The sequence below is a fragment of the Schistocerca gregaria genome, chromosome 8, assembly GCF_023897955.1.
Source record: "Schistocerca gregaria isolate iqSchGreg1 chromosome 8, iqSchGreg1.2, whole genome shotgun sequence".
NCBI lineage: Eukaryota > Metazoa > Arthropoda > Insecta > Orthoptera > Acrididae > Schistocerca > Schistocerca gregaria.
The window spans coordinates 60,887,189-60,907,458 of record NC_064927.1 but is presented as its reverse complement, the minus strand read 5'-3'; the positions used below and the strand labels follow the sequence as shown (position 1 = coordinate 60,907,458).

Here is a 20,270-nt window from a genome sequence, read left to right as displayed (position 1 = left end):
ATGTATTTCCTTTCTTACAAATCATAGTAAAATACATTTCACACATATTCTTGTGGAATAGTTTGAAAACTAAAGCTGTGTGCAAAATTGATATTTTGTCTTCCACACTTGTGGAAGTGGTGACCTACGAGAATTCACAATGCAAAAGGGAACAAAAGAAGCAAGTATTCACTAAAGGACAGTGAATCTGTCGCTTGTTGAAAAGAACTGTCAATACGTTTCAACTTGACTGCATGTATAAACAATAAACACTGCTTTATAATCAGGAATTTCGGAGGAATTAGGTTAACTGCACTACTACATGTGTAAGAGTTTTACTACAGTTTGCTGCACTGTCAAAATCAATGCTTGATTTCAGCTATAAATAAGAGAAACTGTAACTGTCAGCTCCGCATCACACAGCACATAATGACAGGAACTCGGCTTTCCGCCCTGAGTCATATGACTTAGAAGTTGGTTTCCAACCTTAACACGGCAGAGATAGGGACATAGGTGGTCTATGTTATATATGGTCTATGCCAACTACTAATGCTGTACTCAATAGCAAAGCAGATTTTTTTCCTTTGTTCTTGTGCACTTTGTCCTGCATTTATTCACCTGTAGCTTAGTGACCACTGCTTTGCTTGTGTGGATTGTACAGCCTGCAGAGAGTTTGTGTGTTTTTTTTTGTTTTTTTTTTCTAATTGAATTTTAATGTTCATGAATTGCAACACATACTAAGCTTTTCACACTAATTACGCCTATACAAACATGGTCTTTCCTGACAAGAAATGAAAGTTTTTGTTAATTATGCCTTTTACATTCTTGGGGAGATACTTCCATACCATCTATCATGCACTAACAGATGTTTCTTTATATTTAACTGAGAAGTAAAATACAATTTTCATAAATTTAGCTTTAAAGTTTTTTAATGTAATGAAATATTTTCTTAAAAATTTTCATCTCCTATTGCACTCCCTCGGGGGTTGAATTTCTAGGAACACACATTTTTTTTTTTTAATTTCTAATAAGTAAGTCAAATACCAATAGCTTTAGATATCCTTTATTAGTTCTTTAATAATTATTTATTTAAAAAAAATTCACCCAGTATTTTACACCCTTAGTGGTTGAATTTCCAAGATGCTGAAATGTGTATTTTTTATTTTCTGAGTGAGTAACAAAATACCGATTTTCGTAGTTTTAGCTTCAAATTTCCCTTAATAGTGGCATACTTTCAAAAAGCCTTTCATCTCCTATTTCAACCACTTGGAAGTGGAATTTTGAACAACGGCTTTTTAAATTATGCTTACAGTATAAGATCCAAACTCTTTCCAAACTTCAAGTTTCTATCCTTAGCAGTTTGAGCTGGGTGGTGATGAAGCAGTGAATCAGACTGACTCTATTTTACCTCCCTTAGGGGATGAATTTCCAAAAATAGTTAAACACATATTTCTTCATCTCTTAACTGAGAAGCCAAACACCAATTTACAAAGATGTAGCTTTAAAATGCTTTTCCAGTGAAATATTTTCATAAAATGTTTCATAGCCTATCCCTGATTTTACTCACTCTGTATATTGAGCAAGTAGTAAAGGAAACAAAAGAAAAAATTGGAGTAAGAATTAAATTCAAGGGAGAAGAAATAAAAACCTTTAGGTTTTCCAGTGATATAGTTATTCTGCCAGAGACAGCAAAGGACTTAGAAGAGTAGTTGAACAGAATGGACAGTGTCTTGAAAAGAGGACATAAGATGAAAATCAACAAAAGCAAAACTATGTTAATGGATTGTAGCCGAATTAAATCAGGTGATGGTGAGTGAATTAGGAAATGTTACATGTAAAGTAGATGATAAGTTTTGCTATTTGTAAAGCAAAGAAACTGATTATGGTCAAAGGAAGGAGGATATAAAATGTGAACTAGCAATGGCAAGAAAAGCTTTTCTGAAGAAGAGAAATTTGTTAACATCAAGTATAGATTTAAGTATCGGGAAGTCCTTTCTGAAAATATTTGTATGGAATGTAGCCACGTATGGAACATGGACGATAAATAGTTTAGACGAGAATAGAAGCTTTAGAAATGAGGTGCTACAGAAGAATGCTGAAGATTAGATGGGTAGATCATATAACGAATGTGGAGACACTGAATAGAATTGGGGAGAAGAGAAATTTGTCACACAACTTGGCTAGAAGAAGGGATCGGTTGGTAGGACACGTTCTGAGGCATCAAGGGATTGCCAATTTAGTGTTGGAGGGCAGTGTGGAGGGTAAAAATTCGAGAGGGAGACAGAGATGAAATAAACTAAGTAGATTCAGGAGGATGTAGGTTGCAGGAAGTGCTTGGAGATAAAGAAGCTTGCACAGGAGAGCATGGAGAGCTGCATCTAACCAGTCTCTGGACCAAAGACCACAGCAGCAGCAGCAGCAACAATAACAACAACAGTGGTTTGTAACCGAGAATTCAAATACTGATGTTCATAGATGTAGCTTTAAAACTACCTCTGTGGTCCTTTAATAATGACATATTTTCAAAATAGGCTTTCATCCATTATTTCATCCCTGTAGGGTCAAATTTCCAAAAATTTTGAAGCACCTATTTCTTTATTTCTGAACAAGAAACCGAGTACCAATTTTTGTAGTTCTGGCTACAAAATTTCCTTAATAGTGACATTTGTAATAAAAAAAAAAAAAACACCTTTATGCCCTATTTCGCCCCCTTAAGGTTGTAATTTAAAAAAAGCCAGTGTTGAATGAAGTCTACAGTACAAGACCAACACCTTCTCCCAATTTCAAACTTCTATCCTTAGTGTTTTGAGCTGATGGTGATGAGTCAGTCAGTCAACACATTGCCTTTTATATCTAGGCATTACAGAAAATATCCATATATTACACTTAACATAAATTCTGTCTTTCCAGAATTTTTGAACAGCTACTTTCAAGAAGCAATATTTTGTATACACATTTGTGTTGGCAGCACACAATTTGAGTGTGCTGTTCACACTTTGACAGTTTAAATTAATCAGTTTCTATGGAAATGTGCAAGGCGAAGGTACTTGGCAGTGGAATAAATCAGTACATAGTATACTGATAACTGACTAGAAAATTTATGAACAAAATAAACTAATGATTAATAAAACATACAAAACATTGAAATTGTGTACAAATAACACATTTCAGAGAAAAGTGCTCAACTACTGCAGGGAATTCTTGTACAGAATAAAAGAAGTGTAACATCATTTTCTGGTGGCATCTGAGTACTTGTCATTTTTGTTACTGTGAGTGCCAGGGCCAGTTTCCTATTGGAAGGGGGAGAGGGGGGGGGGGCAGGGTTACCTCGGCTTGTTGGAAGTGATGGGATGGTCTTTGCCTAAACCTCCTGAATATTTATTTAATAAAGTTGCAGCCAAATTGCCATATACAGTTACTTTGCTTAACATTTTACATTTACATTTTTGCATATTCATTTATAGATTTCACTCTTTTACTGCACAGTTCTATGTGATATCGTTCGCAGGCTTCATTACACTGTTCACACACACATTTTGTGGCTGGGTCATGATAATTTTTGTTTTTGCAAGTTAGATGATGAAAGCCATGAATAGGTAATCTAGTTAGGACATGTCACAGTTCAAAGTTTGGTGCTGTCCATGAGCAGTTCGTCATTGCTTCAGTGCCATAGAACTCCGGCCACACCTTCTCTCGTTTATCCTCCATGATCTTCAGTTGGTTTCTGGAAGCCTTGGTGTGTGGCACCCTATATCGAAGTTTGATGTCTTCAATTAGGAATGTGTCTCTCGCTATCAGGTACACTAGTTGAGATTTTGTAGTCTTTGAGAGACCTAGTGCTCTTTTTAGATAAGTCATTTTTACCTTTTCTAGTGTTTCTAGATTTTTTTTTTCGGTTAGGTGGTCCCATATAACCTCCATCCCCTAGGCCAGGATTGGCAAGATTTTTGCGTTGAATAATTTCACTGCTGTTTCCGGACTGAGTAGGTGGATGTTTTTGATGTCCTGTATTGCTATTATTGCTATTATTGCTTGGGCTGCACGTTCTGTTGTATGTTTTGTGAAGCATTTGGCTGTTGGTTGCAATGTCAATGCTAGGTATTTAAAGTCTGATGAGATATTTATTTTTTATCCTTTGATGTTGATTTCTGCATTCTTGGGTGTTTTGCCTCCTTTCTGAAAATCACCATTTCGGTCTTTGTTATGTTTCTGTGTAGTTGTCATCAGAGTTGACTAGACTGGCATAAGGGCTTGGGATTACTATTTATTAAAAGAAGCTTCTGAAAATTTTGACAAGAAGCAAAACATTACCTTTCTTGTTTTGTTACGTACTACTATCCCTCAAAATAAAGGAAGCAAAAAGGTCATAGTATAAGGGATGTATTTCATGGTATTGAAGGTGAAGTGCTCCCATCTGTGAAGGTACCGTATTTACTCCACCTAAGTTACACTCGAATCTTAAGCCGCACCGGAAAAATGAGACTCGAAATTAAGGAAAAAATATTTTCCCAAATCTAAGGCGCACCTGAAATTTGAGACTCGAAATTCAAGGGGAGAGAAAAGTTTTAGGCCGCACCCCCAAATCGAAACAAAGATGGTCCATTGTAATATGAGAGACAATTTAGGTCGAATGAATGACGATACAGCTACAGTAGTTTGGTTTGAGTCATAAACTCAGCAGTTAAGCTTTACCAGGTAGCTATGCGTCAAGCGCTCCGTCCGTATTTATACGGGTACCCTTCCTTTTCCACGTGCTTCGTCTGGTTTGAATTGATTGCTTATTTTTCTTTGATCTGAAAAGAGCCGTTCCCTTTGTTATAGGTGTTTACGTCACTCAGCTGAAAATGCATTACTGTACTGTGCATTGTTTGTCGCATTCTGATAATGAGTGTTTACGGCCTGTCGCCGCTCGCGGCCTGGCTTGCTTTTGTGCACGCTTCTGCCGCTTACAATAAAAAAAAGATAGGAATTATCTCATTAGCGAAACCATGGCAAGAGACTGCTACTTGTTGTTACTTACACTGCTGCTTTCTTTGATAATGATCAACAAAAACCAAATAATAGACTGTGTATGATAGATAATGTTCTGAACGAGAGTTTAGCGAAAATTTTTCTCCGTTTGAAAATCTTTGCAGACGCCTCTTTAGTACATTACATTCTGCATCTTAGATTTAAAAATCTAGTCAATTGCGGTGCTTCATTTCTGACTGTATGACTAATAAGCATAAGAATACTACGAATATATACATGACATGATATGTATATTCTTCCGCCTTTGCTGTTGTCTCACTCTACTTTCGTAGTTTATTAGGCAGACAGGATTTAAATGAGATAGCAGCAAACACGAAAGAATACATGGCAAAAAGTTTATGTTCGTATTTTTCTTATGGTGAAGAGAATACTGCATGTGATTCACAATTCATAAAAGTTCCTACTAGCAACCATCTCTCCTCACAGGCAGGAAAAAATTCAGAATGTAAAGTTGGCCATATTGACGAACATCCCAGTCTTGCCAGTCGGATTTTCGTAGTAAATAGACATGCTGCTACATTCGAAGATGAACAATATGGAATTTTTATTTACTTCGTTGGATAACGTATGAAAATGCAGTGGTAGAAACTCAGGGTGGAGAAAAAAAGCTCGGCTTCCACCTTTTTTTTTGTTTTTTTAATTTATTTACTTACGCAGAGGTTTTGGCACCAGTATTTATCTTTGTGCCTGCAAAGCATGCCTGTGTAGCGCTACATACAGGGTGGTCAGAAAATATGTGAAATAATTGTAGGGATGTTACAGGGCAGGTTGTACTGAGACATAAATGTTAAGAAAGAAATTTGATACGTTGCGCCGTGTCCGAGTTATTTAGCATTGAAGTTAGTCAATCAGATCATCGCGCGCGTAAATTCAAGTTTCAACTAATGAGACAAAGCACTCGTTGGGCAACACCACCCCTGGCAGGCCACTTGAATGCGAGTGCGCAACGCCGCGATTGGCTAAATTCTATGCTGAATAACTCGGAAACGGAGCAATGTATCGAATTTCTTTCGTAACATTTATGTCTCAGTACAACCTGCCCTGTAACATCCCTACAAGCATTTCACACATTCTGACCACCCTGTATATTTGACGGCAGAAGTTAGTCGTAGCAGCACCTACCAATATTTTTCGGAACTTCCGCCTACTTTGCACTCGATTCTAAGCCGCAGGCGGTTTTTTTGGATTACAAAAACCGGAAAAAAAGTGCGGCTTAGATTCGAGTAAATACGGTATGTATTTTAGAGCCCATGTTTACTACTTTTATTGCTTTGAGTGGTTGTTCCTGTCATATCTTTGAAAACTGACCGTACCTACTGGGGCACCCTGTACAGACAGCTAATAGTGGTCTGTGTGCAGTTACAGAAATTCTTTGTTTCAAATGTTAGATAATAACAGCAGGAGGAGTGCAATGGCTTTTTTGAAAGTAGCTGCTGTTCTTTCCAGATATATATGTACAGCAATGTAGAAGTAATTGCCAGAACTGTCAGTTAGAGTAGATTAGCACTAGTCATAATTTGTTGTTAGTATGCTTTTCAGAAGTAGCCAAGATGCTAATGTATAATTGGACTTATTCTACATCCCTGGCAGCTCTCCTTCTTGTTTGGATTTCTGGAACATGATGTGCGAGTCAGTTAATCAATTAACAGTGGAATACATTTGTCACTGCTGTAGTGTACAGTGTGATCCAAAAAAGTTTCCCTACTTTTAATTGAATTCCATTGCACCACAACCAATGTGCAAATACCAATGTCTGACACATTTTTTTTAATGTGATGCTGAATATTCTGGACAAACGGCTGCAGAGTGTTGTCACATTCATGAATACATTCATTTTTATAATTTGCGTTCTGCTCAAATATTTATTTTTTGTTCATGTAGGTATTTCCAAAGAAAATGTAGATCAGAATTGAATTAAAACTTGCTGGCTTGCCAACACTTCCGTATTACAAATAGCTTGATCAAGCATAGTGTTACTGAGTTGTGCCTTGGACAGGAGTATGGAGTATCACCCTATTGTGCATGAAGTGAAGTGCATATTGACTGTATTGCCCCATATTGCATCAGTAATTTGAATAATTATTTCTGCTTGAACTCGTAAACTGAAAAATACCATGGAAATAAATGTTTCAATAGTAAATTCTGGATTTTTTTCCAAGAAATAACTTGTAAAGTTAGCCCATAATCAGCAAATGCCACTGTAACAATGTCTTCTCATGATACTGCTTCAAAGAAATGTGGTTCCCATAATCACCAGTTTATCACATTTCTTATCCGCTATGCCAAGAGTACTTTTTTGTGTGTGTTCACAAATGACAGAGAATTGGCAGCTTCTGTTGCCTCACTGAAAACTATTCTGAGCCATACAGTCTGCTGAGTACCACAGTGTAAGCAGCAAATCTATGTAAATTCTAGATATTACCTCATAATTATCCATTTATTTTGTAAGAAAATACTCATATCATTAAAACTACTAGCTTTGCTCTCAAGAATTACTGCAGCAAATTAGAGAATTGCTGATTTCTGAGCAACATAGGAGCATTTAATATTGGAAACAATTTTTCCCTTCTTTCACTTTTAAGCCCAGTTCTCTGATAATGTTTGTGTGTGTGCTTGTTGAATCAAAACTTGCAGCATGGAAAAAATAATATTCTTTCTCCTCTATTTCTTTGTCCCAGAACAAGTAAAGCATTGTTTGGCAGTGGCAGGACTGTGTGAATTGCTCATAACACTTCTGGAGAAGCACAAACCAGAGGCTGATGGTGAAGAAGCACGTAATCTCATGAAGATGGCATGTGATCTTATTGTTCTCGTACTCACAGGAGGTAAGTCACACTCTGTTTTTAATACTGTCAAATTATACAGCTGATGTCACTATTTCAATACTGACCCCTCCCTCCCTCCCTCCCTCCCTTGCTTATTTTGTTAGAAAATACTCTTATCATAAAAACTACTAGCTTTGCTCTCAAGAATTACTAAAGCCAATTACAAAGAATTGTTGATTTCTGAGCTCAATAGTGTCACTCGCTCACTAGAGTCAAACATTTCATGTCAACGGCAGCTATAGCTTTGAGTGGATTTTCAAGCACTCGAACATGTCACAGCAGTTTAAGCTGTGTTATCAGGTGTCAACCTTAACACATCCTCGGAAATTGTGATTTGGCGTACCACTTTCATATTAGGTCGACTTTGTCATGAATCAAAAAACATTGTGAATGGTCATTCAGATGGAAAAAGAGGTCTCATCTCCCACTCTGCTTTCTGTTCCCTCTGCTCCCACCGCCCCCCCCCTCCCCCCACCTCTCTCTGCTTGTCCATGCTCACCTCTTTCACATGCATTTGACATTTGCCATTTCTCATTTATTTCACTCTCTCATTTCCAATTTATTTCACATTTATCTTTCATTTGAAATTTCTCGTTCCACTGTCGTTTGAAATTTCTCATGTTTTTCTCATACTGAGGTTTAGGACAAAAATTAATGGAAGCATTTGATGTTTTATTATCATTTCATGCAACAAATCTTTTTGAAATACCCCCCAGGCAGCTCACCACTCTTTGGCAGGTTCGTGCTTAGCTACCACGGGCCCCCAGCCTTTGCAGTTCCGTTCCGTGCTGCATGTCTGTCCTCTTGCTATTATTTTTCACCTTCCTCGGGGAACATGTCTGGAGTGTTATTGGGAATGTTCTGCATTCTGTCGTTGATGTAAGAACAGTCTCACCTTTGTTTTTTGCTCCCTTTTCATTTCTTTGTTTTCCTTCTCCTCTCGTTCCTCTGCTTTGGTATTTCAGGTTCCTCTTTTTTCTTCTTCCTCCTGAAGGCCGTCCCATGCATCTGACACTTAACAGACGACTGGGTAACACATAATTCCCAGCCCCGGGTCGACTGGTAGGTTTTGCACGTATCCCCTGGTACAGTCCAGGACCAGGGAGGGGTGATTGCCTTAGCTGCATCCTTCCCAAATTGCCAAATGGTCCCTCTGTCAGGTGTTCGGGAGGTGTGACTTGAGGTATGAACAGTCACCTAAGGTGACCCCCTTGTGAAGGGAGCCCCCAGTTGAAAGAAGCATGCCATTGGAGGCCCGGGCAACCATTTTTCAGCATTGGACTCCACAGACCGACTGCACAAGCAAGCTGATGTTTCTGTAGACCCCATGCAGCAGGATCCTCCAGCTTCTGCGTCCTGTAGTAGCGACTCTTCCCTGGCTGTCACTTGACAGCCACTGAGGTGACAACCCTACATCTCTTCCTCATCGTGACTGTCCTACAATCGAATGCTCACAGCTTTTGGTCCCACAGAGGATTTAAGGCTGCTTTTAGCATCACAAGTGTTCCCTTGTACTCTGCCTTCAGGAAATGAAATTGCACCCTCATGACTACTTTGAGCTTTCCTATTTCTTACCAATTTGTGTTGGCCTACCCCCTGAGGTCGGCATTCCATCTCGTGGGGGCTTTATGCTGTTCACACGGGAAGACATTCATAGTCAACCCACCTTCCTGAGTACCACTCTTCAAGCTGTTGCAGTTCACCTTTTCCTTCTCCACCTGACGTATTCTGTCTGTACCATTTATGTCCCTCCATCATTCGATGTCACCAGGGCAGACTTCCATCAGTTTATTGGCCAGCTACCTTCCCCATTTTTGCTACTTGGTGACTTTAATGTGCATCATCCCCTTTGGGGTTCTCCCAGGACCTGTCAGAGAGGTGCCCTCTTTGCTGACCTTCTTAACCAACCTAACCTCTTCTGCCTTAACACTGGAGCACCCACTTTCCCTTCCGACTGCTTGCGCAGTTTTCCTTGTACACTGCCCAGCTTGCAGCTCATCTTGAGTGGTCCATTCTTTCTGAAACTACTTGAGTGACCATTTCCCGTGTGCTATCCGCTTGCTGACTCCTACCCCATCTATGTACACACCCAAATGGCAGCTTCCTAAGGTTGAATGGCAGCTTTACTCCTCCCTGGCGACCTTTGAAGACCAAGATTTCCCCGCTTGTGATGACCAGGTGGACTATCTCACAAACATTATCCTTACTGCTGCAGAACGTTCAACTTCCTCTTTACCATGTCATGTCCCAGTCCCTTAGTGGTCTGAGGCATGCCTCAATGCAATTCGCGACGACACTTTGCACACATCTGTTTATATTGGATGCAGTTTGCCATCATAGGATGGTGGTTAAAAGCGCGGAGAGCACGTCTCTGCGAGCTCTCCGCATATTTAACCACCATCCGATGATGTCAAACTGCATTCAATATGAACAGATGTGTGCAAAGTGTTGTCGCATTCTTTGGCATAGCAAAAGAGCTAGCTGAATTTCATTCACTAGTTCTGATGACCTCTTACTGCTATCTGGAACAAAGGTTCATTCCCCAATTTCCAGCCTGACAGTTGCTGACGATGTCATAGTGGACTCTATTGCTATCTCACACCTTGAGCCGCCATTCTGTGGGAAGTTTCGATCTCTTCCCACTATCGCCCTGCCTTCCTCCATCAGAAACGAGTTTAGGAGGCTCAGGTGATACCCTTCTCTTCTCTGAATCGTGAGTGCTAGAATGCCGCATTTACTACGAGGGAGGTAGGTCATGCTCTCAGTTCATCTCAATCCTCCACCTCAGAGCCAAACACCATCCACATTTGGATGTTGCAGCACCTTTCTCTTGCAGACAAGCACTTTCTGCTTAACGCATACAACTGCATCTGGGCTGAGAGAACATTTCCTAGACGCTGGCATGAAGCCACCATCATACCCACACCTAAGCCCGGTAAGGACAAAAACCTTCCCTCTAGCTACTGCCCCACCTGTCTTACCAGTTTCTTTTGCAAGGTGATGGAACGTATGATTCATACCTGGTTGGTATGGTGGCCCAAGTCTCACAGTTTACTGACAACTGCACGATGTGGATTTAGAGTGCAGCATTCTGCAGTTAACCATCTCGCTACTTTGTCCACCCGTGTCATGAATGGTTTTCTGCAGAAATCCTAGACTGTGGCTGAATTTTTTCGATTTGGAGAAGGCATGCGACATCTGCTGGACAACTGGTATCCTCCATACTCTTTACACGTGCGGCTTCTGTGGGTGCCTGCCCTGTTTCTTTCAGGCATTTTTAAAATACTGAGTTTTCAAGGTGCGTGTGGGTTCTGCCATGTTTGGACACCTTTATCCAGGAAAACCGTTGGCCTCAGGGTTCCATCCTGAGCGTCGTCCTCTTTGTTGTCACCATGAACCCTATAATGGCCTGTCTCACGCGGGGCATCTCTGGCTCTCTGTTTGTTGACAATTTTGCTATCTATTGCAGTTCTCCACAGACTTGTCTCACTGAGCGATGTCTTCAGCACTGTCTTGATCGTCTTTACTCCTGCAGCATCGACAATGGCTGTCACTTTTCCTCTGACAAAACTGTCTGTATGAATTTCTGGCAGCACAAATGGTTTCTCCCACCAACTTTACAACTTGGGCCTGTTGCCCTCCGTTCATAGAAACTATGAAATTCCTGGGGCTCATGCTCCATAGGAAGCTCTCTTGGTCCTCCCATGTGTCTTACCTGGCAGCTTGCTATACTTGATTTCTTAATGTCCTACATGTCCTCAATGGTACTTCATGGGGTGCTGATCAAACCACCGTCCTCAGTTTGTACCAGTCCCTTGTCCGTTCGAAACTTGACTATGGGTGCTTTGTTTATGCGTCTGCACGACCATCCATTTTATGCCGTCTCAACACTATCCACCATTGTGGTATCTGTTTGGTCACGGGCACCTTTTACACTAGCTCAGTTGACAGTCTGTACGCTGAAGCTGCTGAACTACCACTGTGCTACTGCCATGACTTTCTCCTCAGTAATTATGCGTGTCGTTTGTCTGCCTTGCTTGGCCACCCACCCTACACCTCCTTCTTCAATGATTCCTTTGATCACCAGTATGGGGTGCGTCCCTCTTCTTTGCTACCTCCTCATCTGCTTTTGGCACTTGCTATGGCGGATTAACTTCACACTACCTGCAACTTTCCTGGTGGGTGTGAACACTTCACCACCGTGGCTTCATGAAATGGCCTGTGTTAACTTTAGCCTTCTTTTGCTTCCTAGGGACACTACTCCAGCCTCGGTCTATTGCCTTCAGTTTCATGACCTTCCCGTGGAACTTCGTGATAGTACCTTCGTGTACACTGATGGCTCTCTGACTGTGGGGTCGAGTGTGCCTTCATCATTGACACCTGTGTCTTTCGTTATTGGCTTCCAGCACACTGCTCAGTATTTACAGCCAAGCTCTTCGCCTTGTATCAGGCCACAGAGTACATGCGGCAACGCAGCCTTTTCAGTTGTGTAATCTGCTCAGACTCACTCGGTGGCCTTCAAAGTGTGTGTGCATTGTACACGGCCCATCCCTTAGTGGAGTGGCTCCAGGAAAACTGTCACTTGCTCACTCTTGGTGGAGCCAAAGTGGTGGTTCTGTGGGTTCCTGGTCATGTCTGTCAGCCAGGAAACAATGCTGCTGACACTGCTGCCAAAGCTGCAGTCCTTGTACCTCAGCCCATGAGTTCCCGTGTGCCCTCCGATGATCTCTTTGTTGCTGTCTGTCAGGAGGTGGTGCCGCTTTGGCATTGCCAGGGTCCTCCCTTCACGGGAATAAGTTCAGGATTATTAAGCCTCTCCTAGCGGCTTGGACGACCTCCTCTCGGACCTTCCACCAGGAGGAGGTCATTTTAACCAGGCTATATATTGGGCACTGCCTTTTTAGCTATCATCATTCGATAAGTGGCGTTATCTCACCACTCTGTACACATAGTGCCCAAATTTTAACTGTCTGTGACTTCCTGATAGAATGCCAATTTTTTAACCATTTACATTCCCGCTAGTGTTTGCTGTCTGGGTTATCAGCTGTTTTAGCAAATGATGCACAGGCTATCGACCGTGTTTTACTTTTCATTCATCAAAGCAGTTTGGCAAAGGCCATTTCATTTTTAGTGTTGGACCTATGTTTCAGTATAGTGTCTTTCTTTTTTTTAGCCGTTTTTCCACGTGCCTGTTTTTAGCTGTCTTGTATTATGACATTTGGGACTGATGTATAGTCGTTTTTTTAACTCCTCTGTGTGAGTGTGTTCTATAGTTTTGACACGTATGACACCAGATATGTTTTGCACCCTAAAGCAAAACAAAACCAATCTTATTGAAATGTGTTGTTGTTGTGGTGGTGGTGGTGGTGGTGGTGGTGGTGGTGGTGTCTTCAGGCCAGAGACTGGTTTGATGCAGCTCTCCATGATACTCCATCCTGTGCAATCTTCTTCACCACCGAGTAACTACTGTAACCAACATCCTTCTGAATCTGTTTAGTGTATTCATCTCTTGGTCTCCTCTATGATTTTTACCCTCCACGCTGCCCTCCAATACTAAATTTGTGATCCCTTGATGCCTCAGAACATGTCTTACCAACTGATCCCTTCTTCTAGTCAAGTTGTGCCACAAACTCCTCTTCTCCCCAATTCTATTCAATAGCGCCTCATTAGTAATGGGATCTACCCATCTAATCTTAAGGCATTCTTCTGCAGCACCACATTTCGAAATCTTGTATTCTCTTCTTGTCCAAATTATTTATCGTCCATGTTTCACTTCCATACATGGCTACACTCCATACAAATACTTACAGAAACAGATTCCTGACACTTAAAACCTTACTCGAGGTTAAAAAATTTCTCTTCTTTAGAAACGCTTTCCTTGCCATTGCCAGTCTACATTTTATATCCTCTCTACTTCGACCATCATCAGTTATTTTGCTCCCCAAATAGCAAAACTCCTTTACTACTTCAAGTGTCTCATTTCCTAATCTAATTCCCTCAGCATCACCCAAATTAACTCAACTACATTCCATTATCCTCGTTTTACTTTTGGTGATGCACTTCTTATATCCTCCTTTCAAGACACTGTCCATTGCGTTCAACTGCTCTTCCAAGTCCTTTGCTGTCTATGACAGAATTACAATGTCATCGACGAACCTTAAATTTTTTATTTCTTCTCCATGGATTTTAATACCTACTCCAAAATTTTCTTTTGTTTCCTTTACTGCTTGCTCAATATACAGATTGAATAACATCAGGGAGAGGCTACAACCCTGTGTAACTCCCTTCCCAACCACTGCTTCCCTTTCATGTCTGTCGACTCTTATAACTGCCAATTGGTTTCTGTACAAATTGTAAATAGCCTTTCGCTCCCTGTATTTTACCCCTGCCACCTTCAGAATTTGAAAGAGAGTATTCCAGTCAGTATTGTCAAAGCTTCCTCTAAGTCTACAAATGCTAGAAACATAGGTTTGTCTTTCTTTAACCTATCTTCCAATGTAAGTTGTATGGTCAGTATTGCCTCACGTGTTACAACATTTTTACGGAATCTGAACTGATCTTCCCCAAGGTCGGCTTCTACTAGTTTTTCCATTAGTCTGTAAAGAATTCGTGTAAGGTTGTATATGTGGAAGAGGCCTGGAGACTCTAGAAGCTTTCAGATAGATTATATAATGGTAAGACAGAAATTTGGGAACCAGGTTTTAAATTGTAAGACATTTCCAGAGGCAGATGTGGTCTCCGACCACAATCTATTGGTTATGGACTGTAGAGTAAAACTGAAGAAACTGCAAAGAGGTGAGAATTTAAGAAGATGGGACCTGGATAAACTGAAATAACCAGAGGTTGTAGAGAGTTTCAGAGAGCGCATTAGGGAATGGGGGAAAGAAATACAGTAGAAGAAGAACGGGTAGCTCTGAGGGATGAAGTAGTGAAGGCAGCAGAGGATCAGGTAGGTAAAAAGACGAGGGCTAGTAGAAATCCTTGTGTAACAGAAGAGAGATTGAATTTAATTGATGAAAGGAGAAATTATAAAAATACTGTAAATGAAGCAGGCAAAAAGGAATACAAACAAATCAAAACTGAGATCGACAGGAAGTGCAAAATGGTTAAGCAGGGATGGCTAGAGCACAAATGTAAGGATGTAGAGGCATATATCACTAGGGTGGGATGGATACTGCCTGCAGGAAAATTAGAGAGACCTTTGGAGCAAAGAAAACAATTTGTATGAATATCAAGAGCTCAGATGGAAACCCAGTTATAAGCAAAGAAGGGAAAGCAGAAAGTTGTAAAGAGTCTATTGAGGGTTTATACAAGGGTGATATACTTCAGGGCAGTGTTATGGAAATGGAAGAGGACGTAAGTGAAGATGAAATTGGAGATGTGATACTGTGCGAAGAATTTGATAGAGCACTGAAAGATATTAGTCGAAACAAGGCCCTGTGAGAGTAGACAACATTGCATTAGAACTTTTGATAGCCTTGGGAGAGCCAGCTATGACAAAACTTGAGCATCTGGTGAGGAAGATATACGAGACAGGGGAAATACCGCCAGACTTCGAGAAGAATATAATAATTCCATCCCAAAGAAATCAGGTGCTAACAGGTGTGAAATTACCAAACTATCAGTTTAATAAATCACAGCTGCAAAATACTAATGCAAATTCTTTACAGACAAATGGAAAAACTGGTAGAAGCCGACCTCTGGGAAGATCAGTTTGGATTCCATAGAAATATTGGAACACGTAAGGCAATACTGACCCTACGACTTATCTTAGAAGCTACGTTAAGAAAAGGCAAACCTACGTTTCTAGCATTTGTAGACTTAGTGAAAGCTTTTGACAATATTGACTGGAATACTCTCTTTCAAATTCTAAAGGTGGCAGGGGTGAAATACAGGGAGCGAAAGGCTATTTACAATTTGTACAGAAACCAGATGGCAGTTATAAGAGTCGACAGACATGAAAGGGAAGCAGTGGTTGGGAAGGGAGTAAGACAGGGTTGCAGCCTCTCCCCAATGTTATTCAATCTGTATGTTGAGCAAGCAGTAAAGGAAACAAAAGAAAATTTTGGAGTAGGTATTAAAATCCATGGAGAAGAAATTGTAATTCTGTCAGAGACAGCAAAGGACTTGGAAGAGCAGTTGAACGCAATGGCCAGTATCTTGAAAGGAGGATATAAGATGTACATCACCAAAAGCAAAACGAGGATAATGGAATGTAGTTGAGTTAATTTGGGTGATGCTGAGGGAATTAAATTAGGAAATGAGACACTTGAAGTAGTAAAGGAGTTTTGCTATTTGGGGAGCAAAATAACTGATGATGGTCGAAGTAGAGAGGATATAAAATGTAGACTGGCAATGGCAAGGAAAGCGTTTCTAAAGAAGAGAAATTTTTTAACCTCGAGTATGGTTTTAAGTGACAGGAAGTTGTTTCTGGAAGTATTTGTATGGAGTGTAGCCATGTGTGGAAGTGAAACATGGACGATAAATAGTTTGGACAAGAAGAGAATACAAGATTTCGAAATGTGGTGCTGTAGAAGAATGCTGAAGATTAGATGGGTAGATCTCATAACTAATGAGGCGCTATGGGATAGAATTGGGGAGAAGAGGAGTTTGTGGCACAACTTGACTAGAAGAAGGGATCAGTTGGTAAGACATGTTCTGAGGCATCAAGGGATCACAAATTTAGTATTGGAGGGCAGCGTGGAGGATAAAAATCATAGAGGGAGACCAAGAGATGAATACATTAAGCAGATCCAGAAGGATGTAGGCTGCAGTTCGTACTGGGAGATGAAGCAGCTTGTACAGGATAGAGTAGCATGGAGAGCTGCATCAAATCAGTCTCTGGACTGAAGACCACAACAATAACATATGACAACTTGTATAGAGGTAGAGCTGATTACCTCCTCTTTCCATGCTACTCTTCAACAAGTCTAAAAGAAACGTAAACAAATAATAGTGTTTGAATCCTGTTTTGGCATGTAATCTTAATTGTCATGACATACACTCCTGAGTAAAATATTGTGTGATCACTTGCTTACTAACATGTTGCCCCTCCTTTGGAAAACTATATACAGCACGGTTCTGTGTTTCATGGATTCAATAAGCCCGTGGTAAGTTTCTAGAGAATGTAGCAACAGATTTCTTTTCGCAGGTTATAACATCCCAGCTCCTCCACCAAATTATAACATTTCAGCTCCTCAACACCAAATTAAAACGTTGCATTAGGAGGTGTCTGCTTCGTGCAAAAGGTCTAGAGTTCATATTGACGACAACAAGTAATTCTTCATTACAGACGTTTATTTACAAACAGAACTGACAGACTTCACAGACTCCACAACTGACTCTCCGAGCTAACCACACTGCATATCCGAACTGGCAACTGACAACTCCTAGGTGTATTAATATCTTTCCAAAGAATGAGAGTCTTTGACAATGTTTTGTTTACAATACGATAGCAATTCACGACTTAAAACTAAATTAGACATTACAGAATTTTAGTACAGATTAAAGTAAGTAAAAGGATCAGTACATATAAATTCTTACAAGCATAATTTCCAAATAGATTTTATAACATTTTTCTACCAGCTTCTGGATAACCTTCACCAGATTTGTACCGATGTTTCCAGAAATATCTTGACATTTGATTCTGGATATTTCTTGAGTGATTTAGAACAACTATTTATATGTAAAATGATTTAAATCGTGTTTCAAAACGTAAATAAATCTTTTTAGCAATATTTCTTGATACAAATCGTCTTTCGAAATTAGGTTATGAAACAGTTTTCACAAGTTTTCGTATTTTTGCGATCATAATATAGAATTTCTCCATAGAAAGTTCCAGAAGTGTGCATTAAACGTTCATTTACAGACTTTCTCTTTAGCTGGTGAGTTTTTAAAAGTATCTCAAAACTGATAATTTATACAATTAATCAGAGCTACAGCAAACAGTGAGTCTTTCTTTTACAAAATGAAATATAATTACAAAATTGAATGAAAATAGGTTACTAACACTAATATATATTTACATTAATTCTATTTTTGTTCTTTCTGTGCAAAATGTCCTAATATTGACACAGTACAATATTTAAACATCACCAAAGTTTCCCTTTACATTTTGCATATCTGTATCGACATCCCCTAAAAGTCTACAGTATCGAATACTTCAATATGTCCCAATATGTCCTGTAATGTTACACAACCCCCTCATCAGCACTTCCACATGAAACACGGAAGGGTTGATGTCCTTACATTACAAAACAGAAAAGTTTTACACATATCTTTGGTGTCTTCTTTCTTGAAGACCGGTGATCTTCTTTCTTGAAGGTCGGTGATCTTCTTCCTTAAAGGTCGGTATACCTCAATGCCACACACTGTATTTCAGTCTCATCTTCACAGTCCGTATGGTTTCCATATACACTGCAGGCTATCACAGGCTGCAATAGCACAGTCCGCTATGAATATACAGCATGCAGTGGTCAAACCCAGTTAAACATTAGCAAAAGCATTTAATAGTCGGTGGACCGGTTTTTTAAGGACACAGAAATTTGAATTCTCTATAATTACTCAAGAAAATTTACTCTAAATAATTTCTTAAAGCTAAGAGAGGATAGACTGACAGATGGAGAAAATTGATTATACAGGATCACAGATAAGTGTAAGATGCAATGCCAGAATACGAAAATGAAATATGACAATTGCATAGCTAGGGGACCTAATGCACGCCAAACACTTAGCACACAAAGAATGTATGCTCCCCTGAGGAATCAGATAAATACAACATAACAAAGTATACAAAAATATCCTGGTAAGAGTACATATAAAAGTCTATAAACATCTATTATCTAAAATACTTTTTTTACATTTTTTTATACAATTTCAGTTCGGTCACGTTTCGTAGGCCAAACAGTCTGCCAGAATTTGGGTAGACTAGACGGTAAGCATTCGGATGAGGATTGTCCTGAATCTTGAAAGGTCCAATGTATATGTCAAAAAACTTTTTTAATTCACCACTGATGGCTTTAGACTTCTCTTGTGTTTTAACAAGGACCAAGTCTTCAATTTTAAATTGAGTAGGCTTCAATCTTTTGTCATGTCTACATTTCCTCTTATCACCTTGAGATTTCATGGTCTTTCTCACTATTTCCTCTCTCTCTCTTGAGTACTTAATGGTTTGCAGACTGGAAAATCAATGAAATCACTAATTGGATGTGGTGGTTTGCTATTATACTGTATTTCATAAGGCGAAAACCCTGTTGAGGAATGCTGTAGGCTGTTCACAACATCTTCGAATTTCTCAACATAGTCAATCCAACTAGCATGATCAGTATTGCAGCAGCAGCCCAATTTCCCTCATGTATCTCTCCGAAGGGTTTCCTGACGGATGATAAGCTGAAATAAGAATGTGACTTATATTTTATATTTTAATCTTCAACAAAAGCTTTCCATACTCTAGAAGTAAATTGAGTCCCATTGTCTGATAAGATTTTCTGAGGTTTTCCAACCCTGCCAAAATAGTCTCCTCTGATTTTTGAAATACTGCTCTTACTGTTTGCCTTGCGAAGAGGGTATAACTTAATGAATTTTGAAAAAACATCAACCATAACAAAAGTGTAGCAATAGCCTCCTCTTGTCTTCGGTAATGGTCCATATAAGTCGACAGCGACTAACTCGTGTTGTTCTTTTGGTAAGATGTTTTGCATCAATCCTCGACAAGTTTGGTTGGATACTTTTACTCTTTGACACCTGTCACAACCCGTCAAAATTTTTCTAACCCTCCTGGCTATGTTGTTAAAGTACACATTTTCTTGGATTTTCTGGATACACTTTTGAATCCCACAATGACCAAAACTTTCATGAATGTACTTGATGAGTACATTGATGTACTGTTCAGGCCAACATAATTTCCATACATCGCTATCTACACTGTTTCTCTTGAATAGAATCCCCTTGTAGATTTTGTAATAATCTCCCACTTTTTCATGTCCCTTTTTCCCTAAGTAACTTTTGACCAGTTTACAGTTCTCATCGTGGTTCTGATTCCGTCGGATGTCATTACAAATGTCTCTGATTTCTTGTTCATTGTCCACCCCTCTTAAATACATAATTTTGAATTCTTTTTCACATTCCCCACTGTTATCTTCAAAGTCACCCCCCCACAGGTAGTCTAGATAAAGCATCAGCAACTACATTATCGGGTCCTCTAAGATATTTTATTGAGTAATTAAATTGTTGTAACAAGAGTGCCCACCTGGTAATCCTTCCATGATGCAACCTACATTCTTGAATATAAATTAATGCCTTATGGTCTGTGTAGACAACTACCTGGTTTCCCAATAAATAATTTCTGAATTTAGAAAATGCCCAGTAAATGGCCAAAAGCTCTTTCTCGGTAACAGTGTATTGCCTCTCATATTTTTTCAAGGTTCGACCAGCAAA

The 20,270-nt window shown here is 39.7% G+C and overlaps 1 protein-coding gene across 1 annotated transcript in view; it reads left to right on the top strand.

Annotated features, from left to right (window-relative positions):
- Positions 1-20,270, top strand: part of LOC126284028 (GTPase-GDP dissociation stimulator vimar) — a 109,881-nt gene that overhangs the window by 43,506 nt on the left and 46,105 nt on the right. The window contains exon 7 of the mRNA XM_049982581.1: positions 7,689-7,835. Within this exon, the coding sequence (XP_049838538.1) occupies positions 7,689-7,835 (147 nt within the window). The remainder of the gene's footprint in view (positions 1-7,688; positions 7,836-20,270) is intronic.